This window comes from Elephas maximus, chromosome 3, assembly GCF_024166365.1.
Source record: "Elephas maximus indicus isolate mEleMax1 chromosome 3, mEleMax1 primary haplotype, whole genome shotgun sequence".
NCBI lineage: Eukaryota > Metazoa > Chordata > Mammalia > Proboscidea > Elephantidae > Elephas > Elephas maximus.
The window spans coordinates 50,972,155-50,999,983 of NC_064821.1; the positions used below are offsets into that span (position 1 = coordinate 50,972,155).

Below are 27,829 nucleotides of genomic sequence, written 5' to 3' on the forward strand. Positions count from 1 at the left end.
AAACACATGTTGGTGACACTTTTGCTTCAGCTTTCTCATCTATAAAATGGGCTAACAGCAGGCTAATAGCACCTACTTCACAGGGTGGTTGTGGCGGTTAAATCAGTTCAGTATAAAAAGCCTCAGGTCAGTGCCTAGCGCATAGTAAGCACTCAATAAATGGTAACTGTGTCCCTGCTGTTACTGTCTCGGACTGACTTCCTCAATAGTCAGACAGAGATGGGGCCGAGGCTCTAAACATGCTAATTTTGGGGCTGCCAGCTGCCCCAGTGCATTCTGAATTGACAGCCCAAAGGGAGGTAGAATGGGAGAGGAAAAGGCAAAGCAGATCCCGGCAGGCCCACTCAGTATGGACCTGCACATGTGCACGGCCACCCCTACACAGGTGCAGTGCACTAAGAGAATGAGCTCACTCACAAGGGAAACACTCGAGGAACTTGTTCTTCAGCGTGGGGGCTATGTTGGCTCACAAAACACAAATATATACACAAACAGTGTCTCGAGCAATGCTGGGTGGCAAATAAGCAGTGTTTTCCAGTCTCATTTGGCACTTGAGAGTAAAGCCTTGAGTTCTTTAAGCTTAACAAATATTCCACTTCTCAGAGAGCCTGGCACCTGGGCCAGTTTTTAATGGCAGAAGAAGGAGGGAAGGGTACCTCAGTGACCTTCTTCTGCAGGGGAGACGGGGTAGGGCTGTTCTCAGTGCTCTCGGCCTCACTCTCACTGTTGCTGCCCTCGGTGCTGGTGGCAGTGGCAGTGGCAGTGGCTGCCATGGTGGCAGCAGTGGTGGTATTGGTGATGTTGGCCCCGCTGGTGTGACGCAGTTTCTTCTTCTCATCACGGGCTTGGTTCTGGTGTTTGTAGTGTAGCACAGCTTCAAAGTTCATCACTGCCCATGCGTGCCAGGCCTGGGGAGGGGGAAGGGAGAGGGTCAAAGACAGACAAAGGGGCTGTAACAAACAGCAGCATGAGTTGACTTAGAGGAGCATAAGGGCAAAGCTGAGGAAGAACTCTATGACTGCCTTTTTTCCTCAGTGATCAGTACAGTAAAACCTCATTTAAATTAAACACTCAGGAATGGGGCGTTTTACTAATTCAAAGTATTTCATTTTGAGGAGTACTGACTATATAAGTTAAGTGCTCTGTTGGGAGGTGAACATCAAGAGGTGCAAGGCATGGTCCTTGCCTCAGGGAATTTTATAATCTGGTGGGGGAGTTCACTTGCAAACCTAAAGACCTAAACAGTACACAAGGCAGAATGAGACTGGGGCAATAAGAGGTGGGCAATGAGAATACTGAGCAGGAAGTTTTCTACCACGGACGAGGACTGGGAAAGTTTCACGTAGAGGAGGGATTTAGAGTGGGTCTTGCTTGGATGGGGCAAGGAGGGCACAACAGAGAGGGCATCAGGGAGGGCTTCCTGGCAGGGGAAAGCACAGGAACAAAGACACAGGGTGGGCAAGCACAGGGCGGCTCACAGGGAACGTGAAGCAGACTCATCTGACTGAAGCTTGGGGCCACGCAGAATAACAGTGCTGGGGAAGTAGGCAGAGCAGCCTGGTCAGACTGTGGAGGACCAGACATGCCAGGCCCGGGAGGTCCCATTTCCTCTGCAGGAAGCAGAGCCTCACTGGGTTTGAAAGATTCCTTTGGCAGCAGTGTATAAAACAGATGATTTAAGAGAGCAGAGAGTAGGGGCGAGCAGCCAGTCCTCACGATGAAGGTCTGAAGCAGGTGACAAGACAGTGGGGAAGGAAGACGTTGAGGGCGTGGGGCATCACAGGGGCGAATCTCATTCGTCTGTCTAGGCCAGACACTTGGCCCATGGCCTGCTAAGAGAGCCAGTGCTCAGGGACTGCTGGATGGAAGAAGCCTTTGGTGCTTATTTGGAGGTAGGAGGAACTATTTACACTCTGAGGCTCTGAGCTGCAGCGACTGTAGAGTACGACACTGCCTGGTGTAGAGCGAGGGCATGAAGGGCTTGGTCTGGGGCGTGGTTAAGTCTGCAGTGACAATAGGGCATTAAACAGTCTACTACTAGCTGGGTCTCCTGGATAATCAGGAAATTCCTTTGCGCCTCTTGCTGGAAGTCTTTCTCTAACATAAATGTGTCCAATTTCCTACCGAAGCAAAATAGATTGATCATGTTGTTGTTAGTTGCCACTGAGTCAGCTCTGACTCATGGCGACTCAATGTATAACAGAACAAACTAATCACGCTTCACCTTTTTGATGAGTAAGAATTCTACAGTGATGCAGGTTCAGTTTTCCGGTACCTTCATTTATTCAACAAATACCTCTCATGTATCTCCTATGGGCCAGGCACTGAGTTATGGACACGGTGAACAAGACAGAAACAGTAACTGCACACACACAGGACTAAGATACTGACGGCAGAAGACATCATACATCCAAAAGGACCCACACTAGGAAATGCTTTTAAAAACTAAAACTAAAATTCCTGGAATCAGCTTTTTTCTTGTGATTTGCCTCTTTCCTAAAAGTTGAATAAAGCAAAGTAATTCTGGCAGGTGATAGCTCTGGTTAGCAAGGCTCCAGCTCATCAAGAGTTCACTGGATTTAGTAATCCAGCCTTGGACACGCAGCTATCTTAGAAAGCATAATTACTGCTGCTGTTACGAAATGGCTGTTTTTTTGGATCAGGATGAAGCATGCTTACACCAGGGTAAGATTTCTATTATAAATGGTGCTGTGGTCTTAAGGTGCATGTTTTGAACTGAGAAAGTTTTATTCACAAAGGTATTAGGAAGTTAAGGAGACACTGAAAAGAAATCGATGACATCTACAACATCTGCTATACCAAGCAGCTATCACTAGAAGGCCCTTCATAAAAGATATAAAAACATGGGAAGGTGTGCTTTGAGCAAAGATGTATCCTTCCAAGAATCACTTCTCCTTAAGTCAATAACATCTCTCATACCATTTCTAATCTCACTGTTTATCTGTTTGAAAAATTTCCTGTGACATAACAGGATGTTACCCAGGACTTTCCAATAAAAACAGGGGAAGTTAAGTTTTTAGGCTGAGGAGCAGGCAGGGCTGGAAATCAGAAAGAAGCTGGGAAGGAAAAGATGACCCTAGGGAAGATGAAGTTCCACAGATTTACCATGTGTCCAGATGCTCCTAAGAAAACAGACAACCAAGAGCGTACAAGATAGCGGCAGCGCAAGCACGCATGTGGTGTAATAAAGATTTCTCAAATAAGGGAATCCCTCTTCCTGTACCAATTAAACTTCTAAGGGGGAAATGCAGGCTCTCCAGGCCTCTGACAAGCTGGCTCCAGGCACTCCAACAAACAAATCTGCAGTATCAAACCAGCTCCACAAAGGCTTCCCTGCAAACCATGATACTACAGGAGGACATGGACCAGGCTCAGGGAGTCAGGTTCTACATTTAGATAAAGGCCAGACTGTGAGCTGGGGCTGCTCCTGCTCCTGGGTTACCTTGTACCAGCTGCGGTCATGCTCTGTGGCGGCACTGTAGTACTGCAGGACTTTGGGGATTGTGCTCTCATTGATGCCCTGGAGGTTCAGCTGCCACTCCCCAAGCTTCAGAAAACATCTAAAAATAGAGAAACAAGCCCCATGTTGCTCCCTTCTCAAAAGAGCCCTCACAGGGGCGCAACACATTATATTTGGGTGCACTAAAGTCTATCTGGTATTCATTCTTGCCCTCAGGAAGCAAAGGATGGAAGCAGCAGAAAGTTCAATCACGTGGAAGGTAAGAGACGGGCTTTTGGAATAAATTTGAAGGTACTCTCTCTTCTTCTTGGTCTTTGTCTTTGAATGACAGCATCTACTGGGTCACTGTCCCTATGGACCTACCTACCCCGGATCCAATTTTTGTAGGCAATAGTTGTAGGATGTAATTTTTCCTGTTGATTGCTGTATGGACTCTCCCTTACCTTCCTCTTCCCTGCCATTCTTCATAACATCCTAAACCACACCCTAAGATGTAGGAATTCTTACTACCCGTATTTTATACGATGAGGAAACTACAGCACAGAGGGGAATAACTATCTCAGGTTACACATCAAATTAGCAGTATATGTGGAATTTAAAAAATAAGGAGTCTAGCCCTGAAGCCAGAACTCTGGACCACTACACTGTACGGCAAGAGGCATTCTAGAGCCTTAGAAACAAAGTTATATAGCAGGAGAGAAACGGCACGTGGATACTCTGGGCTGCTGAACCCTCATAAAATAGAGGGCAGAGCCGCTGAACAGCATGATTCTATGGCTGCCTGGCATCCCTCCTGAAAAAGGTTGGAGAGTATAAGGAACTAGCAGCCTGAGGAGCCATGAACATTTCTCTGTCGTAGAGGCTGCTGGGATGACACCGCTGGAACGTGACTGGCCTATGCCGGGGGGACCTCACCGGGCCATCAGCTTGTGCAGCTCTTGCTTGTGCTGCTGGTCCTCGGTGGCGATGGCATGCTGGGCCTGCTGCTGCATGGTCTGGACGAAGTGCTGCATGTGCTGGAAGGCATCGATCTGTGGCAGGACAAAGATACGGGCAGTCACTTGACATGGGCCCAACCTCACAACAAAGAAATTTTAGTTCACCTCATAGGCTAGTGAGCCAACCCCTCTCCAAAGAGAACCTCATAGAACACAGGGTGAGGACCCTGTAGGAGAGAAGACCAGGGCACGGTGGAGGGAGGGGGCTAGGTTTTTCAAGAAGATTCCTGATTTAGTTCAACTCTGGTCTTTACTCTCCTTTGCCAACTGTAATTACTACTTTAATAAGCCTTGGAAAAGCTATTGGCCTGGCTACCCCAAATAACAATTCACATGAAGTAATCTGAAACAACTGCTTACTTCACTACCAATATATTGCCCTGGAGGAAATCAGGCTTATGAGGAATTGTTTCAGGCTAGTAAAACTTTAGTATGTTTAAAACACTATGACACTTTGTGTACTTGGCACAGTAAACACCAGAGATTTAGAAATCAGAACTCTCGGTACCTAAACAAGAACAGAGATGGACTGAAGGCCCCCAGGCATCTAATTGGAATAGGAAGAAGACAAAGCAAACGTCTAGTTGAACAGTATGGTTTAGGTGCAAAATCTTCATAGCATTCTCAGTTAGATTTAATCACAACACAGGATTTTATACAAAGTGAGCAGAAGGCATGGGTTGGGAACAGATACCTGAAGTGGGAAAGAGCAGAGAGACTGAGTCACAGGACTGGGAATAAGTTAAAAGCCATTTGTCTAAGCCTGGCATGTCAAGACACACCACCATCTTGATAAACAGGGTCCTTTGAGAATGGAGACGGATAGAGTGTGCAAACATCAAAACCACCAGAAAAATGGCCACATGTAAACCCACTAACACAGGGAGTGGAAACATGTGAGAGAGCATCAAAAAGTGTGTCCTTTGCTGCAAATGAGGAGGAAAAAAATCAACACTTCAAATATATAATATCATAACGGTCTCCTTACAGTGAATTATATAAGAGGTTTTTTGTTTGCTTGTTTTTCTAAATAGAAATACATGGTTACCTCAATGACGACGGCCTTGAAGGAGAACAGAACTCCCTGGTTTGGGGGCCAGGAGCACGCTCAGATACTTTTTAACATAAGGAATTAATTGGCATAAGAGATAGGGCTTAACCCAGAGCCAGGACGATGTGACAATTTATCAGGCAGCTAATTCATGCTCAGAGAGGGCAAACACACAGACATTCCAACAGTTAATAGAAAACCTGTCTCCCCCAGACATCTGCCTTCACAGAGTTCCATTATTCACCACTGGCTTTGAAAAATGAACAATATTAGCATCCCACACCTGGGAAGTGATAAATGTTCCTCTAGTTTTTCCTTCCATGAGAACTACACTGGCTAGATTTAAATCTGATTAACAACAACAACAACAAATATATATATATACACACACACAAGTTGGGAAGCAGTACTAAAAAGATCAATCACTAAAAAGGTGACAGATAACTCAGTGTAATCAGTGTGTACACCAAAACTGGTAGCAACCCAACTAGCAACTCTGATGCCAGGTGCTTCTCAGAGCCAATAAGCTCAGTGTCACTGATGGTCCACACAGTTTAAAGTTTTCCGTGGACTTAACAAAGGTCTGACCAAAAATTAAATTGCCAAAACTGGGGGAGGCTGGTATTGGTTTAGACTTGAAGCCCAATATTAAGTTTATCCATCATTGGCAAATCCAGTATCTTTCTATTTTATAGCACAGAGGCAACTTATTTTCAAAGAATTGAAAAAATTCTACTAAAAATTCTTTATTTTCTCTATCCCCAGGAAGTGAGAAGGAGGAAGAAAGGATTTTTTTCTCTCTTACAGATGAAGAACCAATCACTTGGAGGGAGGGGATTTTCAAAGGCCCACGGAGTTTAAGGTGGATATAGGATTCCTGGTTCTTGACTTCCTGGGTGGTTAGAGGGCAAGAACAATGTCCTCAGCTTGATGACATTACTCTAAGAACCCCAGCCTGTCTCTAGATTCTGCGAAATGCCTCGTCTAGGAAAACACCATATATACCTATTGCCTGCTGCCTTCCTGCAAAATAGGATCTGCTTTTTCCCAAGCATTTTCATTTGTCTTAGGCAGGGCAGAGATTACAATCCTTGTTTAGAGTGAAGGAAATGAAAGCTCAGATAAGTAAAGTGACTTGAACAGTAGCACAATTATTATTAAGTAGTCAGTTTTCTTTGGGCAGCTCCTGAACTACAAATATAGGGCATTTTTAGCTCTGCACCTGAAGTCCAGCACCTAACCCAAAAACCCAGTGCCATTTAGTCAAATTCCGACTGATGGCGACCATAAAAAACAGAGTAGAATTGCTCCATAGAGTTTCCAAGGTTGTAATCTTTACGGAAGCAGACTGCCATTATCTTCCTCCTGCACGGTGGCTAGTGGGTTCGAACTACCAACCTTTTAGTTAACAGTCAACTTCTTAATTTTTAATCCAGGTGGTTTTAGGATTCTAACCATGATTTAGGCTCCTAAGAAAAGCCATATCCATGGAGAAGTTGGGCTGTGTTCATATGTTGAAAAAAAATCACTCCTTTGTTGAGATACTACCCAAAAGACTACTTCTGCCTGCCTTCATCAAGACATGCAAAGACTCAGAAGCTATACATAGGAAGGAAACCAGACTGTATTCAGGTCCAGCACCTTCTGTTTTTCTCATTTGCCTGGAAGAGGATCGGGTTTTGAATCAGAACTGCTCTGGCCTGGGAGGCTCACAGAGACTGAAAAAGAAAAAAGAAAAGAAAAAAAAACTCACAAAAACATATATGGAAAAGCAAACCTGGGGCATTAGTAATGAAGTAAACCCAAGTCAAAGATTAAGTGGGTGCAGAGCTGCTGATCCCACTCTGGGTGGCATTCACAGTCATAATGAGTCAACCACCTACAAACTAAGTCAATTTCTAGATCTAGTCCATAGATCCCCCAGGTTTGCCTTCAGCATAGGCACACTGATATTTATCAGATGTTCCCCCAACTCCAGCTCCAGTGGTTGGTTTGCATTCTTTGGTCATCTCAGGCGTCACTGTGGGGATCACAGTAGGGAAAGAAGGACAACTTTTTGGTAAGGAGGATGAAGGAAGAGCCAAAACCAGTGCTGTTCTGCCTTCGGGGCCTATCATCATCTAAACAGGTTGTTTAAAAAAAAAAAACCAAACAAACCAAAAAAAAACAGGAGCCACATGTATTTCCCAAAGGCCTGTGTGTACATTAAGTAAGAGGAATTCTGCATTGGCTTCAAGATGACTTTCCCTACTGGTTTCAGCATTATTATGCTCTGGGTGTTGCTGCTCTCGGATTCCAATTTGATGATAGGAAAGGAGACTAGAAGTCTAAAAATCAAACTGGCCTTGTGAAAGGTCCAGTGCATTTTCCAAATATGCTATTTTTAGTACTGAACAGCCACTTTCTCTTAAACCAAAACAAAACCCATTGCCACTGAATCAATTCCAACTTGCAGAGACCCTATAAGACAGAGCAGAACCACCCCACAGGGTTTCCAAGGCTGTAATCTGTGCAGAAACAGACTGCCACATCTTCCTCCAAGGAGTGGCAAGTGGGTCCGAACTGCCAACCTTTCAATTAGCAATCACGTACTTAACCACTGTACCACCAGGTTTCCTTCCTCTTCTCTTGTTGTTATTGCTGTTTTTAGGTGCTGTCAAGTTGATTCCGACTCTTAGCGATCCTATGTATAACAGGATAAAACACTGCCCAGTCCCGCACCATCCTCACAATCGTTGCTATGCTTGGGCCCACTGTTGCAGCCACTGTGTCAATCCATCTCATTGAGGATCTTCTTCTTTTTCGCTGACCCTCTATTTTACCAAGCATGGTGTCCTTCTCCAGGGACTGATCCCTCCTGATAACATGTCCCAAGTATGTAAGATGCAGTCTAGCCATCCTTGCTTCTAAGGAGCATTCTGGTTGTACTTCATCCAAGACATTTTGGCAGTCCATGGTACATTTAATATTCTTGGCTGACACAATTCAAAGGCGTCAATTCTTCGGTCTTCCTTATTCATTGTCCGGCTTTCACATGCATAAGATGCGATTGAAAATAGTCCTCAAGGTGACATCTTTGCTTTCAACACTTTAAAGAGGTCCGTTGCAGCAGATCTGCCCAAGGCAATGCGTCTCTTGATTTCCTGACTGCTGTTTCCATGGGTGCTGATTGTGGATCCAAGTAAAATGAAATCCTTTACAACTTTAATCTTCCCTCCATTTATCATGATACTGCTTAACGGTCTAGTTGTGAGAGTTTTTGTTTTCTTTATATTGTGGCATAATCCTTACTGAATACTGTGGTCTTTGATCTTCATCAGTAAGTACTTCAAGTCCTTTTCACTTTCAGCAAGCAAGGTTGTGTCATCTGCATAATGCAGGTTGTTAATCAGTCTTCCTTCAATTCTGATGCCCCATTCTTCTTCATACAGTCCAGCCTCTGACATTGTCTGTTCAGCATACAGACTGAACACGTATGGCGAAAAGATACAACAATCCTGACGCACAACTTTCCTGACTTTAAACCACGCAGTATTCCCTTGTTCTGTTTGAACAACTGACTCTTGATCTATGTACCGGTTCCTTGGGAGCACAATTAAGTGTTCTGGAATTCCCATTCTTCACGATGTTATCCATAAATTGTTATGATCCACACAGTCGAATGCCTCTGCATAGTCAATAAAACGCAGGTAAACATCCTTCTGGTATTCTCTACTTTCAGCTGGAATCCATCTGACATCAGCAATGATATCCCTGGTACCACATTCTCTTCTGAATCCTGCCTAAATTTCTGGCAGTTCCCTGTTGATATACTGCTGTAGCCACTTTTGAATGATCTTCAGCAAAATTTTACTTGCATGTGATATTGATGACATTGTTCCATACTTTCTGCATTCAGTCAGATCCCTTTCTTGGGACTAGGCATAAATATGGGTCTCTTCCAGTCGGTTGGCCAGGTAGCTGTCTTCCAAATCCGGCAAATGAGTGAGCACTTCTAGCGCTGTATCCGTTAATTGAAACATCTCAATTGATATTCTGTCAATTCCTGAAGCCTCGTTTTTCACCAATGCCTTCAGTGCAGCTTGGACTTCCTCCTTCAGTACCATCAGTTCCTGATCATTTGCTACCTCCTGGAATGGCTGAACGTCGACCAATTCTTTTTGGTATAATGACTGTGTGCATTGTTTGCATCTTGTGGAATACAAGAGTCATCTTCTCTTAGGGGACAGAAACTGTGTTTTCTCTATATGCCAATACATTCTGGATGCTAACAAATGTAACTGTGATCACACCCGCTGTTTTGACCAATGATATATGTCTATTTCCTCAAATATAATTCATTTTTTAGAATCAGGCCAACTAGTTTAACAACAGAAACAAGCTCTATGACACTGTGGGTAGGTGGTATAGACACTGTTGTTTTTCACTGAGGCCAGATGAGCATTCTAGAGAAGCAGAGTCTATTTACTAGATGGATTTGGAGACTGACCTTGCGAGCGCTCTTCCACATGTTTTTCATGTATGCATAGGTCACCTGAGGATGAACTGTTGGCAGAGGATGATCAAGCTGCCGAGATGGATCAACTCCCAGGAGCAACACTAAGGTTTTATGAGCAAGAGCCTTAAAAACAAGAGAGGTTAGGTCATCAATGGATCTGGACCGGGTGCACCATTCCTCCTCAGCCTTCCATCCCACCTGGTAGAGGGGTTACTCACCAGCCTGCCACTCTTGCCACACAGGCTTGCATACTTGAGCCATGTTCTCATGTCCTCATGAGGGCTAACTACAAGGGAGCGTACCATAAGAATTTTCTGCCAGTCCTCGACAATACGCTGGCAGCCCTGGGACACAGAGAAATAAAGATTAGCACACATCCCCGGCTAGAGCTTCACCTCCCACGGCAACTGCAAAATAGACCCTGACAAAAAGGAGATTCACTTATGTAAACTCAGACTTCCTCAGGTGAAGGGTGCTATAAATGAAACACCACTTAGAAACTTCTTAACAATTACGGCAGCAGTAAAACACAGACCCCAGAGCTTGAATCCTGGTTCTATCACTTACTATCTCTGTGACTTTGGGCAAGTTACTTAGCCTCTCTGCAACTCATCTGTAAAATGGATAAACATAGTACCAACTTCATAGGGCTACTGTGAGGATTAAATGAACTAAATTATTTATATTTCTTTTGTGTATTGTGGATAATGCATTTTTAACTTTAATTTTTTGTTTCGTTCTGTTTCATTCTCTCTGGCTGAAGATGGCTATCACTGACAAAGAAATTTATTTAAATACTATCATTCAAAAATTAAAAAGAGAAATTTAAATAATTAAATTTTCAAATGATGCTGTTTATAAGCTGGCAGCACTTATACTTCTGAAGTTATTGAAGCCTAAACCTGCACTAAGACTTTTGAGACACCCTGTATGTTGGTCTTGCTTAGAGTCTTTTCATTTTTATTTGTCTCAGATCGAAAACTACATAGAGAAGGGGGGAAGTGCTTCAGTAACTCACACATATAAATTATTTTCAGTTAAAAAAAGTGTGAATTAATTATCAAAGGGGCTAAGCTAATTTCATAGCAAAAGGCTGCTAAGAGTAAAGTGAGCCTCTCCTCTTCCCACCTGCCTGACAAGAAGTCACCCAGGAGGCTACAGGTCAGAGATGAACTGCTAAGGGAGGTGAGTTTCCAAGATCTAGCACCTTCATCAGTGGTTCCATGAAACGGAGCTGTCCTCCACAGAGAACTTTAAAGTCTAGCAACAATGGTCTCTAGGTTTCTCGACAGGATAGGATGCAGTTGTCTAAATAGACAACTCGAGGCAAGAAGAGACTCGAGGTAAGTCTGCCCTTTCATGCTGCCCCACAGGAGACACAGGGCAGGGACTTTGATCTATGTGACTAGACCCCCAAATGGCAGTTCTCTAGCCCAGGCAGTTCACTGAGCGTTTTCACAGCAAGCTATCCACTTGGGCCAAATTTCCACCACAAACGTAATGCTTTATTTTCAGGCCTTGGACTATATCTTTCCATCCCATGAAGTCTGACAACAATGATTTGGAAAGTGAGAAAAACAGAAAAAAGTACATTGAGGGATTGTTTTGGTTACTTCTCATCAACTACTAATTACCCCCAGGTGCTAAAATAATTTGTCTCCTTTAAGCCAAACAGTAGGTTACTGTCTCAAGATAGGAAAGTTATGAAGGCTTAAGGTGATGATGGTGTCCCAGACACAGTAAAGTCAGACATATGTCTCCCTCCCAAGGCTCAGTTAATCCATCCCCCTTCCAAGTCTAGATTTGGAAAAAGCCTCACTTTTTAGAAATGTCAGAAGATTCATCAGATCAGTGATTTGGAAACCCTTCATCCCATTACAGGTACTTAAAAGACGAGGGTGTGGACAAGTCAAGTGGGAAATGCTTGCTTCGTGGAATGCTTACTTCTGGTGCCCAACAGACAATTTTCCATCAAAACATTCACTGGGCACCTCCTAATTACTAATAAAACATGTAAGAGGACTGTATGTGCTTCTTTCAGAGTCATAAACAACTGCATTCATAGATGTTCCTCTGCTCATTGCTCCTTCCTTTCCAGTGGAATGTACCCTGAGCTCCCCAGGCAGAAACACAGCTTAGAGTGAAAAGGTTTTGTCACAGCCTACTGAAAGGGCCGGAAAGCACGAACCGCGACTGGTTTGAAGAGAGAATTTGGAATTAGGTGTGGATCTGGCTGGGAGGAAAGGGATTATAATTGAGGGGGTCAATTATGACAAGAGGTTTCTGGAGCAGCAAAGCCTTCCTCTCTTTTGCTGATGAACTTCCCCTCCTACCTACTCAAAGGAATGGGAGAATTGTCCTTTCCAAGAACACTTAAGACTGCCGACTCCCAGATCTGGAGTTGACAGCTGCTCCTGCTAAAATGATCCGAATGTTGCAATGAAAACACTGATGGAGGACTTGGAAAATTTTCTCTACAAGGGGAAACTTTAGTGGAAAAAAATCCCAATAGAGACGGTAGGATGCCTCTGGCCTGAGGAACTGTAAATGGCAGTTGTTGTTAAACGAGAACGTCAGGGAACCCTGTTTAAGAGCAGGAAGCAGGTGCCAGCAAGGGTCTTCTGAGCAGTGGTTCACAGCCTTGGCCACATTCTGGAACTATTCAGGAGCTTAAAAAGATACTGATGCTGGGCCTACTCCCAGAACGTTTGATTCAACTGGTCTGGGGAGAGGCCTGGGTATTAGGATTTCTAAAAGCTCTCTAAGTGATCGTATCATGCAGCTAAGGTTGAGAAGATTTTGAGGTTATGATTCCTAACTGGCTTTCACGAGCATCAATTATTAAAAATAGTTTCTTTTATTCCTATAGAAGGATGAGAGGAGCTTGCAAAATTGGTCATCCTATCACAGATAATGGCTTAAGTGAAAAGCCTTTGAGTGTTTAGGTTTGATGCAAACAGGGCCTCTGTGGAGGAGGCAGGAAGCGTGTTGAGTAAGAGCGGGGTGGGGGGTGGCGTAAGGGCTCACATTGGTGCTCTGCAGGGTGGCAGGCGACCTGGGCTTCCTGACAGGCTCACCTGCAGTCTTTCCCACCAGATCTGGCGGATGATTTCACGTCGCTCGGGGACAAGTTTGTACTGGATAACCTCCTCCAGCTCGGACAGCATGTGGCAAGAAACCATGGCCTGATGGAAGCAAATCACATTCCAACTTAATTACTGCACAAAGCATCCAAAAATCAGGATTAATTTAAATCATTCCTTCTGGTGTCAGGTTATCCACCGACTACAGAAAATACAGTTATGTTTCCAGCAGCCTGTGAATCCTCATAGCCTACTCTGAGAAAAGAACTGATATAAGCCTCTCCAGCAGCACCACCCAAAAAGTTTAACACTTACCCCATACGCCCGACTATAGCTCTCCCCTGCCATAGCAGTTAACTCAGCATCCAGCAGGTCCCTGGCTTTGTCGATGCACTAGAAGAGAGACAGAGAGCCCCTGGAATCGGGTCTACATTTGGGAGCTTAAGGTAGTGCTATATTTTAGAGTTTCCTAGCTAGCTGCAGAAGTTATTTGTTTCCCTTAAATTTCAATGATGAAGAGAAAAATTCACTGAGGAAGGAAAGAAACCTTTCTCAGGTCTGAATGGCTACAAAAGAATATTATTCAATTTCTCAACAAGGACAGAAATACACGCTTGGCATCCAAAAGCCTAACATCTACCTAAGATAACACCCAAGCCCTTGGAGGTCAGGGAGGGAAACGTGTGCCTAGAAACAGAATCACTGTGTTCCTGCGCCTCAGAGGACTACCTGGGAGTTTACCTTCTTTCAACATTTCCTCGCTGGCTATCTGTGAAGAGACTCAGCATACACTCAAATGGCTCCAGGTGGCCATCTCCAGCTTCAAAGCACTCCCTGTCCTCACAGGGCATGCCTCTGAAGTTGGCAGCGTGATGCCCAATCCTCCATGTCCACAGGAGCTGCTGTGCCTCTGCACAGACAGCCCGGTCATTCTCGTCATGTAATCAGAGCCCAAGTAAGGCCGCAAGGCTGCACTTTGGGTCTTCTCTGTGCCACCAATTAACAACCCCTCATGCAGAGCTTTTCCTTTCTTGAATGTTTAAGGTTAATTACTGGGTCCTCATCCCTCACAGCTCAGATCATTTACCCAGGCACCTCATCCAAGACAGTCTGGTGCCTGATGGGTAGATGTGATTGCTTCATTATTTCAGTCTGCAAGTCAGCACAGGGTTTTCAAATAAAGTGCTAGCTTCCCCGAAAGTAATCAATGTGTGACACACCTGCATAGCCAAAAAGAACCTTGAGATTAATTTCTGCTGCTGAGTAGGGACGCCTGCTCTCTGAATCCGCCTTCAGTGAAACAGAGTTTCACTCTACAACAAAGAGTGCTATAGCAAGCTGATAAAAAGCATGTAATGCTGACCCAAGAAGCCAACTTCAAAAGCAATCTACATGGTAACTTCCAGAATGTACTTGTCTCTCTCAGAGCGGAAAGCAGCACTGGCTGATGGGCTGGCAGTCAGCTTCCTGCTGAGCATTATACTCCAAAGCTGTTCTAAGGCACTTACAGAGCCAAATGAGCAGAGGGCTGAGGAACAATAGCCCATTTGCACAGGCACCGTGTGCTCAGGAGCCAATGGGCCATGCATAATAACCTTCTCTTGGCAGAGGGTCTAGGTATGTGTAAATTTTTACCTGTTGCGCCAATGAGAAGAGGTCTTGATGTAGCGCCAGCACGGCTCTATAAAATGCCCCATCATGGGTGTCCCGAGGGATCATACAGGTGTATTCTTCCATGCTGTCCCACTGACCTGGACACACACGCACACGCACACGCACACGCACACGCACACACACACACACACAGAGAAAAGCATTAGGGTTGTCAGCTTGCTGGACTAAAGGCAGCACCCCGAAAAGCCTTGCCAGTATTATTTTATTTAGCCTGGGGCTCAAAGTCAAACAAGACAAATAAACTTGAGCCTGAATGTACTTAAGTCTTGCATAGACCCTCTATACATCCTGTGGTTGAACAAGCCAATTTAGCAAACACAGCCACATCCCTCTTCTGAATACAGGACTCCACTGCTGCCCCAGGGAGCACCACGACAGATTTGTGAAACCTCCCGAATGCCAAGCTTGGACATCAAGTGGCTTTAACGCAGCACCTCATTAACCTAGCGAGCTTGCTCAGGTTTCTCTAGATGAGGCTGAACAGCCTTCTGCCCTACCAGTGAAGCATCTCACAGCTCAGTGGTATGCTGGGAAATTACATTTTCCTCTAAACAACTGTAGATGGCCATTACGCAGACAGGAGACAGGATTAGACAAACAGCTTGCCTGTTTCACTCAGGCAATACCTTTGCCTCAAGAGGCAGGAGATAAATATTTTAAGAGGCTCTGTTATAACAGAAAGATGGGCCAGGTCACGGCACACTGGTCTCTGTGTCATGCTAGATTGGGGACATGGTCGCATCCAGGAAGAAATATGCACTTTCCCTGGTGGGGTGAGCATGTATCAAATGCCAGGATTCCCAAGACCATCTGCAGAAAAGATATCAGCTTCATTAGCTGCAAACTGCAGGGCTGCAGATTTTACAAGGCATTTTCCTGCCTTTCACTTCAGGACATCAGCTCATCCATTCTCCATGCCTTTGGGCAAAAGCAAATACCAAAAGATGACTCCTAAGGAAGTAATTTGTTTTGAAAAATGTTTTGGCTCAATCTCAGGGCTCAGGAAAGAAAAAGATGTAAGCTCTGTGACTCAAGTGGGCTAGAATGGAAGTGGGAGGTTGTATAATCTTCCTCTGGACTCTACAGTTGAAGGTTTTCACCTGGGACACCCTATGGCCCTTCTATCCTTTCATCAAGCACATCTCTGAAACAGACACTGCTAATCCTCATCAGCAAGGGCTAAGTGTCAGCAATCCACATGCATCTGTTGGGATTAAATGAAATCTTGGCTTTAAATAATCTGGGAGTGGAGGAGAGGTGGAGGAAGGGCTGGGGTAACAGGGAGGGGAACAGAGAAAACAAAACTGTCAAAATGTTTATAACTGTTGAAGAAGGTGAAGGGCATGGGGGTTCATTATACTATTTACATGTTAGAAAAGTTCTACAATAAAAATGAATAAGACAGACAGCTGCCTTTTCCCTTTACACCTGCTTGGAATAAAGACACGATCGGTGGAGCTTCAGCAATCATACTGGATCATGAGGTGGACTTGAAAATGGAGGTCCCATGCTAAGAAAGCAGAAATATGGAAAAAGGCTAATGATGATGGAGAATAGAATACCAGTTCGGACAACCTACCTCTGGATTTTATTTACAAGAGAGAAAAGGGAACCAGTAACGTGTTTAAGCCAAGTAAAAACAAACCAACCCTACTCAATCTCGGTTTTGATGCTTGCTCACTGTTCTGCTCGACCTTCCTGTGAAGTTAGTCAAAATCGTCAGGTAGAGAGAAAAGACAGATGGAAGATGGAGAAGCAGGTAGACACAGGCTGTTTTTACAATCTGTAGACATGACATTTCCACCTCTGACATAGTGCCTTACTTTTCAGATGCATGCTCCATCCTCGCTCTCCCCATCTTAACTGGGGTGCCTGTGAGGAAAACCTTACCTAAACCCCATGCGGCTGCAGCAGCCATCCGGGCCATCTTGGCCTGAGTTTCATCATTAACCAGGGTCCACTTTTCACAACACTGCTGGTGGAGCTGCCCCCTAAAGAAGAATCACACAGTCAGATTAACCAAAAATCACCTCCATAACCTGCCAATTTTCCTCTCCAACTCCTTGGGTCAGCTGGGGACCATAGAGGAACTGGCATGATAGGGGCCTGTCTAGAATTGGAAGCCTTTAAATAAAAAGCACATCCTACTGAGTCACCTGATAGAGAAGGAAACAGGTTATTTGCTGTTTCTATGGCCTGGTGCTTATAATTTGTCTGAGGGTGAGTTAGTCAAAGACAGGGACCGTGTCTAACTCTATGTGATGTGAAATGTTCCTGAACATCTGGCCTGTTCATGAATATTAAATAACTTCTCTCCCAAGCCAATGGACTCTGGGCTCTTTCCCTTTGGCAGGTCTACAGAGAAAGCAATCTGAAGAGACACATCTGGACATTCATTTTGGGCTCAAAGCTATAGGGAGAGCTGGCTCTTCAAAGTATAATACAAATGGCTTCAGTCTGAAAATGAAACCCACATGAGATCAATCTGCACAGAAGGCAGGGTCTACAATGGTCACATCTATCAGAAATCCAGGTGCTGCTAATTCTCAGAATTTTTCACAATTACCATGAGCGTGGGTAACGACTGTGATACTGAAATATGAATTGTGCTTAACAGGCTCCAATACGCAAAGTGAGTGGAAGCCCTTTCAAGAACAGGGACTTTCTATTAACTCTTAGAACTGTTGCCTTCCCATGTTCCACTTGGGAGTGAAAGGAAATAAAACTCTACTGCTGTGCAAACATGAGCCCCTACTATCAAGCGGAGTTTAAGACTCAGCTAGGAGATGCTGTAATTTTTCCTGCTTTCTGAAAGAGATGCTGCAGGACGTTTTAACATGACTTTGGGAGTCGATTCAAGAGAAAAGGCACCAACAAGTCCAAGTGGTTTGGCTTAGGAGCTGTGTGGGACATGGGCTGCGCTGCACTAGAAGATAACGTAGGGGGAAAGTGCTGATGGGATCTAGGTTAAGCTCACTGAGCGCTGACTGGTGACCACGTCTAGACCTGCTCAGTGCCTCCATCCAGTATCGCAGAATGGAGGACATTAACTTCACTGTTTCTGGCACATGATCAAGAGAGCCAGAGAGCCACTCTGGCTCAATACAAAGCTGAGACCAAAAGGAACAGACCTGAGGAAGAGGAGCTGGGCAGCCATGACATCCTAAGTACTTATTCCATAACAGAAGTAGGACAGACCTCAGCTTTGGTCTCCTGCCATCTAAACCTAGAAACCTTCACTACGGGGTCTGGCTTACGAGTTGGCTTAGAGCAGTGGTTCTCAAACTGTCATGAGTATTAGCATCCCCTGGAGGGCTCATTCTAACCCAGACTGCTAGGTCCCACCCCAAGTTTCTGATTTAGCAGGTATGGGAAAGGGCCTGAAAATGTGCACTTGTGACAAAATTTCTAGGTAATGCCGATGCTGCTGATCTAGGGACCAGTTTGAGAACCACTGGCATAGAGCATAGGAGTAGTTCATCTACTTCTAACTGAAGTAAATGAATATTTTTGTTGGGGTCCTGGCAAGAGGTAGGGAGAAAGAGGCATCATTGCCGAATGTTCCTTCTACCCCTAGAATCCAAATTTTTAAAAGCTGGTTGTTGTTGTTGTTAGGTGCCACCGAGTCGGTTCCAGCTCATAGTGACCCTATGCACAACAGAATATACTCTGGGAGTGGAGATGAGGTGGAGGAAGGATTGGGGTGACAAGTCCTGTGCCATCCTCACAGTTGTTTCTATGCTTGTGTCCATTGTTGAAGCCACTGTGTCAATCCATTTCGTTGAGGGTCTTCCTCTCCTTTGTGGACCCTTCACTTTACCAAATATGATGTCCGTCTCCAGGAGTGATCCCTCCTGATAACATGTCCAAAGTATGTGAGATGTAATCTCGTCATCCTTGCTTCTAAGGAGCATTCTGGTCATACTTCTCCTAAGACAGATCTGTTCATTATTTTGGCAGTCCATGGTATATTCAATATTCTTCACCGACACCACAATTCAAAGGCGTCAATTCTTTGGTCTTCCTTATTCATTGTCCAGCTTTTATAGGCACATGATGCGACTGAAAATACCATGGCTTGGGTCAGGTGCACCTGAATCCTCAAGATGACATCTTTGCTTTTCAACACTTTAAAGAGATCTCTTGTAGCCGATTTGCCCAATGCAATGCATCTTTTGATTTCCTGACTGCTGCTTCCATGGGTGTTGATTGTGGATCCAAGTAAAATGAAGTCCTTGACAACTTCAATCTTTTCTTCATTTATTGTGTTGCTTTTTATTGGTCTAGTTGTGACGGTTTTTGTTTCCATGTTGAGGTGTAATCCATACTGAAGGCAGGCTGTGGTCTTTGATCTCCACCCATTAAGTACTTCAAGTCCTCTTCACTTTCAGCAAGCAAGGTTGTGTCATCTGCATAACGCAGGTTGTCAATGAGTCTTCCTCCAATCCTGACGCCCCGTGCCTCTTCATACAGTCCAGCTTCTTGGATTATTTGCTCAGCATATAGCCTGAATAGTTATGGTGAAAGGATACAACCCAGATGCACACCCTTCCTGACTTTAAACCATGCAGTATCCCCTTGTTCTGTTTGAACCACTGCCTCTTGATCTATGCACAGGTTCCTCATGAGCACAATTAAGTGTTCTGGAATTCCCATTCTTTGCAACATTATCTATAATTTGATATGATCCACACAGTCAAATGCCTTTGCATAGTCAACAAAACACAGGTAAACATCTTTCTGGTATTCTCTGCCTTCAGCCAGGATCCATCTGACATCAGCAATGATATAAGTCGAATGCCTCTTAGCACAGTCAATAAAAGCTGGTGGCCACAGGTAATTCAGCCTACCTCTGCTCTTCCATCAGGAACACAGCATCTGTGCCACAGGTCTGGAGATTTAGCTTTTCATTCAGATGCAGGGAGCACAGTTGGTGGCTAACCCCCACAAACTGCTCCTTTAAGAGACAATGCAGCAAGCAATGCAGGAGCAGTACCCTGACAAGGAACACAGGCACTGCCTGCAGGATGGGGCTCTGGGAACAGCAGTCAGAACCTGGTCAGTGCACATGGAGACAGAGGCGGGGTTCCTCTTCACAAACATTTGTTACAAAAAGAATGCAGAATATACTAAGTTCTAACCCTCAAAGGGGGGCAGGGGACAAAATGAAACTGTGGGGCAAGAACTAGGATAAATTTTCTGACAACTCCCACTGCACACCAGGGAGGACTGCCTTCTAGGGCTTTCGCTTTTCCACCCAATGCAGCAGCAGAACTTAGAAAGTGCTCTTCCGTTAGGAACACCTCAGATGGTTGGTTGCCTATGATCTCCCTTCTGAGGAATCTGTTCTCAAAGAGCTGGAGGCCAGGTCAGGGACTGTTTGGGGAGAGGGTTTACTGAGAGTGAGGTTCACCTTGGCTGCAGGTGTGCTGTGTGTGCCCTGGGGCTGGGGCCTAGCTGTTTATTTGTTTTTTTTTAATGGGAGATCTATTTTATTTATTTATTTGAACATTTTATTTTTGTTTAGGTGAAAGTTCACAGAGCAAATAAATTTCCCATTCAATAATTTATACATAGCTTGTTTTGTGACACTGGTTGCAAACCCCTGAAGTGTCAGCACTCTCCCCCTTTTCCTCCCTGGGTTCCCCGTGTCTATTTGCCCAGCTTTCCCGCCCCTACCTTCCTTCTGAACTTTGCTTTTGTTCACTAGTGTTACTGTTCATTTTATAGGCCTGTCTATTATATGGCTATAATCTGATCTTTGGGAGTAATTTTATTTCCAAGTTTGAAGGGTGTCTGAGGGCCATAGTCTTGGAATTCCAGCAGTCTCTATCAGACCAGTAAGTCTGGTGTTATTTATGAGTTTGAATTTTGTTCTACATTTCTCTCCCACTCTGTCCATGATCTCCTATTGTGGTCCTGGTCAGAGGGGTCCGGAGTGGTAGCCAGGCATGATCTAGTTCTTCTGGTCTCAGGCTAATGGAGGCCTGGTTCATGAGGTCCACTAGTCCTTTGGGCTGTCTCCTTAAGTCTTCGTTTTCTTCACTCTTCTTTGATCCAGACAGGAAGAAATCAATTGTTGTATCTCAGACGGCTGCTTACAAGCTTTTAAGACCCTAGTCACTACTCACCAAGGTAGGATATAGAACATTGTCTATGCGGATTATGATATGCCAATTGACCTAGATGTCCCCCAAGACTATGGTCCCTAGCCCTCAAGCCCAGTATCTCAGTCCCTGGAGGTTATGGTTATGTCTAAGAAGTTTTCATGACTGTGTCCCCTGTGCACACTATTGCACACATGGGTATATCTGTAGCATGAACACATATATATGCATGTGGGTGTACCTCCATATACCCACCTGCCCTGTTCATCTTACATATCTACCTATGTTCATTACTGTTTGTTATTACTGTTGTTGCAAGATTGTACGTGCATTAGTGTTTACCGTTGTTGCCTTTTATTCTTGTGTTCCTTTCAGTGTCTTCCTTTACCTTGATTATGGTTTGAAGACTTCCCCCATGTTGTGTACATGTTTACTATCTAGTTAGTGGTTTTCCCTCACCCAGCTCCCATCCCTGGTAACCATAAAAGAATGCTTCTGTCTGGGAGCCTAGCTCTTATATTAGCTTCCTGGAAGCAGACGAGCCCAGAGAAAGGGAAAGGATCATTCCTGCTGCCACCTCTGGTGAAGGCCTGCCTCTGGTATGTTCAGGATACATGCTCAAAGCAAAAGAAATTTAGAAATTGCACCCTAAATAAAGTTGACTGAATAAACCATACCAGAAACCTGCATTATAATCAGGGAAAGGATTCTGCTTCTTTCATCTCTTTTTAAAACCTCTTTTAGCCTCCTGCATTCTTAGAACCCTTGGTCAGCATCACTAGCCACTTACACTATCTAGGTAATGATAAGAGTGAAAAGAGCCCAAGAGACCAGAGGTATGCCAGACTGAGTGCTGCAAAGTTAGGGGACTGGCTTACTCTGCTGTTGGGAACTCTCAGGCAAGCTATCTCAACTTCTATGAGCCTCAGTTTCCTCAACTCTAACATGAGGAGGACTGAATAAAATCATATCTAAAGTCTCTTCTAATACATCCAAGCTGTGCCTACTTAGAAGTCCCTGAGTGGCACAAACCCACCCAGAGGTGTTTCAGGTGAAAGGCCTGGCAATCTGCTTCCAAAGATCACAGCCATGAAAACCCTGTGGAGCAGTTCTACTCTGCAACACATTAGGTTGCCATGAGTTGGAACTGACTTGATAGCAACTGTTTTTTGTTTGTTTGTTTGTTTCATCTCTACTTAGCCCACCTAGGAAAAGCATTTGTCTCTAATTTTGAAAAGGGAGGAGAGGGAAGGGGAAGGGATCAGGAAATGTTTCAAGGAGGAAAAGACGGTTCAGGTAGACTTTTGTACACCTTTCAGTGTCTTCCTTGACCTTGGTTATGTTGTGCTGACTTCCCCCATATTGTATATTATCTCTTCCTTCACCAAAGTTAGTACATGTCTACTATTTAGTTAGTGGTTAGAGGACTCTGAAAAAGCAGAAAAAGGAGAAGAGGAGGAGAACAATTCGGGGGGCAGAATGAATGAATGCACAGAAAGAAAAAAAAATTCTGTAGGGTTTGGAAGAGAATCAATCGTTTGGCCAGAGCTCAGAGGATGAGGCAGGGTACACTGAGAAATGGGCTGAAGAAGTGGGCAGAGCCACAACATGAAGGACTTTGAATGCCAGGTTGTGACACATATACGTAAATCCAAAGGCAACAGGAAGACACTACATCATTTTAGGAATTGATTAGAGTTGCATTTTAAGAATACTTATATCTTGTTTTAACTTTCTGTTAATAAGGTATGATTGTATGGCAGCCAATTTGAAAGTAAACAAGAAATTGTTTTTGAAATAATGTGGCCTGTTCTTGTTAACATTCCTTTCTTTTGTTTTAGATTAGTACTGTCCAATAGAACTTTCCGTGATGATGGAAATGTTCTGTATCTGTACTGTCCAATATGGTAGCCACTAGCCACCTGGCTCTTGAGCACTTGAAATGTGACTTGTGTGGCTGAGAAAGTTTTGATTTCATTTAATTTTAAAATAGTTACATATGGCTAGTGGCTACCGTATTGAACAGTGCAGTGTTAGACACCTGTTGGACTTAAAAAAAGTTTTAGTTGTACAAACTAATGAAGCAGATTTGATAGGATATGCTTCCTCAATTTATTGAAATGAATGAATATGGACTACTAATGTATGGAAATAAATGAATAATAACACTTTTGATCTTCCTAATGATGGTTAAATCAGGCAATTAAGCCAATTTCCAGTACTTTTAGGCTAGTATCTGTATGCATATGATCCCACACCTAAGGCTAAACTCACTGACATTAAATTTTCAAGCAAAACATCGCAACATCTTCTATCTCAAGAACATGGTAACATCTTTACATTAAAAGATAAAAGTAACAATCAGTTTGCCAAAAGAATATCTATAATTACGTACAGAAAGAATACGTGTCATGAAAGATAATTCTTTTAGAAGGCTTACTTTGATTTTTTCCAGTAATATTCTTTTAATTTTCTAAAGGTATAAAGTTTCTAAAGGAATCAAAATTCACTTATATTAAATAAACCGAGGTTTACTGAAAACAGTGGACTACTATGCAGCCAATAAAAAAATGAGGCAGTGGTTCTACAGGTGCTAATATGGAACACCAGCCTAGACTTGTTAAGTGAAGAACACAAGGTGCAAAACAGTATATATGGTATACTACCATTAGTGTACACACTTGCACATACATGGATTATCCAGTATATATAAAAACCCGGTAAGACTCCAGAAATCTGGGTGGGTGGGGAGAAGGAGAAAACTTACTCTTCAGTCTGTCACTGCTTTGTATTACTGCATTTTCTTGCTGTTGTTGTGTGCCATGGAGTCCATTTTCAACTCATAGTGACCCCATGTGACAGAGCAGAACTATCCCATAGGGTTTTCTAGGCTGTAACCTTTATGGAGGTAGATCACTAGGTCTTTTTCCTACGGAGCTGCTGGGTGGGTTTGAGCTGCCAACCTTTTGGTTAGCAGCTGAGTACTTAGCCATTGCACCACCAGTGCATAATACCTTTTCAAAAAATAATGCTTTGAAAATAAAAAATGAACACAAGCATATAGATTAAAACACACACAAACACTTTAGCAACGGAGGTTCCATATGCAGATCCAAATGCTCCGGTGCAGCCCTGCAGACTCCTGCTTCCACTAGAGGGCTCCTCGGTGGCCTGGTTTCAGGGAAACCTCAGGCTTTGGATTGATCTGGCCTCTGAGGAGCTCTGGTGTTCCAGCCTCACCTTCATTCTGGAGGCTCAAACTGTAATTCCTTTCCTCTTCTCCCACTTTTCCATCTAATCAGTCTTTAAATCCTGTCAATGACACCTCCTAAACATCTCTGGATCCAGCCACTCTCTCCATCCCCACTGCCGTCACCCTCCTCTCTCTGCCACCATTATCTCTCCCTTGGGTGGCCTCGGAACTGGTCTTGCCATTTCCTCTCTGGCCTCTCTTCAATCCACTCTCTATTGTGCTCCTAAAGGGATCTTCTTACAATGAAAATCCGATCATGACAGCTCTCTAAATATTTCAATGACCTCTCAGTTGCCCTGAGGTTAAAGTCCAAACTCCTAAGATTGTCTATAAGCCCTATATGATCTGGCTCCTGCCTACCTCTCCTGCTTCACCTTTTAATCTTTTCACATCACACCTGACCCTCCAGCCATACTGAACTTTCAGAACCCTTAACACTCTGTGCTTCCTCCTTTTCATTGTAAGCTCCATGTTAGACATCACTTCCTCCAGGAAGCCTTCCATAACCTTCCAAGCCTGGATTAGGGGCTGTCCTATTTGCCACTGCCCCCTGTGCTTCTCCTTTCTACCTGTTTTCACACTGTATTACAACTGCCTGGTTGTCTGTCCTGTAAACTCTGGGAAGGCAGGGGCAGTGTCTGTCTTGCTCAGGGCTGTGTCCTCAGGGCCTGGCACAGGCTGATGACGAATAAGACAAGATAATTACTGGCTGAATGAATGAATTAGGGAGATCATGTCCAGGAGAAAGTCAGGATAATCTGCTAGTGGGGAGGTAATGGCTGTAACATGGCATTTATTTAAACTATTTTAAAAAGTGTATTGATGCTGGGGAAACAGAACAGGGACCATTTTTTCTTCATCATTCCCCCAACAACTCTCTAAAACAAAACCTAGCCAAATGTTTTCAGTTAAGCATTACTGTTGCTTCCACCTGGAGTACTCTTTTAACCTCTCCCCTTTCTCCTTCACCTGCTTCCTAACTCTTAGTCCTTCCTCTGGGAAGCAGTGTAAGACCACCCTGCTCCCGGCTGGGTTCAATGTCCCCACTCTGGGCGTCCACAGTAGTCTGCTCGTGTCAAGATTAGGGCACATTCACGCTTTAGTAGCTGTTTATGTCCTTGTCTCATCAACTACACAGTGAGGTTTGAGGGCAGACATGTTTTCCTTTTTATCCCTGGAGGCTGGCACAGTGCTGGGCACAGAGTAAGTGTCCAGCAACAATAAAGGTAAAGCAGTTGGAGAAAGGCAGGCATTTGCTCCTACCTCCTAAGAGCATTAGCAAGAGCTAATGAGAAAATTAACACTGCAGAGTAAGAATATGAGATCTTCACCAGATCAAGGCCAACAGAGGCAGATGGAAGGAGAAGGTGTGGATACCAGGAGCAGACCCAAGGCTGCCTTGTCCTATAGCACTACAAAGTCAAAGAAAGAAAGAAAAGCCTTGCTATCTGGCAGCTGAGACAGAAATGAGAGGTAAAAACACCAAAGCGATAAATGGTTCTTTGAAAGATACCAAGTGAAACAAAAATGAGAGTCTAAGGGAAGAACTCTGTTAGGTGGAAGGCCTTTCAAATTCAAAGATCAAGCAAGGCAATCAAATCTCTACCAGCCCACTCAGGTCACTGTCAGATGAAGCTCACCATTCCCCCAAGGCCTCAAGGCAGCGCATGCGGCCCAGCATCAGCTCGGGGTCATCCTTGTTGGTGTCCACTTTCTTATCATAGGCCACGAGGGCATCCTCCCACTCGTGCAGCTTCTCATACCAGGTAGCCTGGATCTCCTGCCAAGTGGAAAAGAAAAAGGACCATTGTGAGGCACAGAGCATGAGGGGGTCACATTTTCTAATACCATGCACTCTCTTTCCTAAGGTGCTGTGTTGTATGTGTGACACTTCACCTATACACGCATGTCCTGGCTGTAACTGAAAAGACCTCCAGGATATCTGGAGGCAAGTTCTTTGGTGACGGTGGAAACGCTGATTCTTTGGCACATTGGAGGAATGATTCTAGGATAGTCTGAGAGCTGTCAGCCCAAGATGCCTCCCCAAACACTTGAGTTACCACAACACCAGCATGTGGGTATACGAGGACAGGGGTAATCCTTCCGGGACAGCAGGGAGCCCCTGCAGGGATGCCAAAACTCCATCTGTGGAGTGCTGCCTTTAGTACACGTGGCAGGAATGGCAGCTGCTTTCTGACAGGGCCAGAAAGATCACACACCACCTGCAAATTTGCTGGAAGAAAACAACTCACTTTTAAAAAGCCCCAGAATCTCTGCATTTCTTAATGCATTTTTAAACTTTCAGGAAATAGTAATTTAAAATACAATATAGCATTACCACTTAAAATGCTTTGAAAAACCTTTTCCCCTTCTTCTAAAGTCTTTCACCCAATCTTCCCTCCTGCTCAGCCTTTGGCAGCTTTACCAGTGTCAGGGGCCAAAGGATGGATTCTATTACTCTGGGTGGATAGAGTGCCACGCTGAAGTTCAGTGTCGTCCACGTGAGTAAGAGGTGCTACAGACCTGAAGCTGCAGACTACGGTGCTTCTAAATGGTCAGGAGACTGTTTTATGTGTTTTCCTGTCTGCCCTCTGTTTGCCCTCCACCTCAGTTTGTCTTCTGGGCTTCTTCATCACCAGCTCAGTAAATAACTATTTCTCTACCAGCTCAGAGTAGTGGCTCTCCAGGGATTTTTCTAACAACAATATGATTTCGCAGTGGAATTTGTATGATACAATGCAGAGCCCGCGTTAGTTTCACCCATTACCCTACCCCCCCTTTCTAAATAAAACTGATGTTTGAATCATACGTACAGTAACAGCTACTCTGTTAAGCTATCTGAAAGAACCTCTTTCTTCCTAAACTTCTGTAAAGAGGCCATTTATATTTTAGGTTGCTAACCTGTGCCTACTTCCCCCAGGTTGTTTTTGGCAGGGCCGATCCCCTCTGCTGCCCATGCACCAATTCTGCTGCCACAACTGTCCTTTCCCCAATGTCCGTGTACAGTGGAGTTGGCCAAAGTAGGCAAAGCTGGCTCCGGGGACAGTAAAACTACCTAAGCTGCATTTTCCAGGCCTATCAAGAATAATCTCTCTCTCTTATGCCTAAATACCAAAGAGAACACTTAGTGACTGCAAAGACAGTATAAAATTAAAAACTCAAATTAAAATAGGTAAATGTTCCATTCCCAATTTCTCTACTGGGTAGAAGAGAGAAAAGGTAGGCTAGTACCTGATGTACAGCACCCACTCAGCATGAACAAGCCGGCAGCAGAGGGAGCAGGTCAAGTAGGGGGCAGGACATTTTGAATTACAATAGATTGCAGAAACTCTAAGGTTTAAGCAATGAATCATACAAAATTCTAATGAGATTGCAGTTACATAAATTGTGCTGAGAAAGTGCAGGCTACGCCAAGAAAAAGCAAACTATTGTCAAGCTTAATATGATTCAGCTACCTAAACATAACAGAAAATCCGCCACGGGTTTAGCAGTAATCCTGGGGCTAGTGGCCACCTTTAGAACTTGGAGACTGAGAAGCTTTCATTTCAGGTTGGCATTCTCAGCCACTGGGATATAAACTATGTGTTGGCAGAACACCTGTATGCCAGATGTTTGAGGAGACTTTGTTTCAATCAGCACTTACTGGGGACTAAGCTCTACGGATATGAAAGGCAGTAAATCTCT

The 27,829-nt window shown here is 44.2% G+C and overlaps 1 protein-coding gene across 7 annotated transcripts in view; it reads right to left on the reverse strand.

The window, feature by feature from the left end:
* The window catches only part of MTOR (mechanistic target of rapamycin kinase), a 145,079-nt gene that overhangs the window by 18,842 nt on the left and 98,408 nt on the right, over positions 1 to 27,829 (reverse strand). For all 7 annotated transcript variants that reach the window (XM_049877917.1, XM_049877915.1, XM_049877914.1 and 4 more), the window contains exons 30-39: positions 25,786 to 25,925; positions 16,676 to 16,776; positions 14,747 to 14,862; positions 13,427 to 13,504; positions 13,106 to 13,213; positions 10,247 to 10,372; positions 10,020 to 10,151; positions 4,397 to 4,512; positions 3,464 to 3,581; positions 657 to 908 (exon numbers count right to left, since the gene is read on the reverse strand). In XM_049877917.1, coding sequence (XP_049733874.1) covers positions 657 to 908; positions 3,464 to 3,581; positions 4,397 to 4,512; positions 10,020 to 10,151; positions 10,247 to 10,372; positions 13,106 to 13,213; positions 13,427 to 13,504; positions 14,747 to 14,862; positions 16,676 to 16,776; positions 25,786 to 25,925 — 1,287 coding nt within the window. The remainder of the gene's footprint in view (positions 1 to 656; positions 909 to 3,463; positions 3,582 to 4,396; positions 4,513 to 10,019; positions 10,152 to 10,246; positions 10,373 to 13,105; positions 13,214 to 13,426; positions 13,505 to 14,746; positions 14,863 to 16,675; positions 16,777 to 25,785; positions 25,926 to 27,829) is intronic.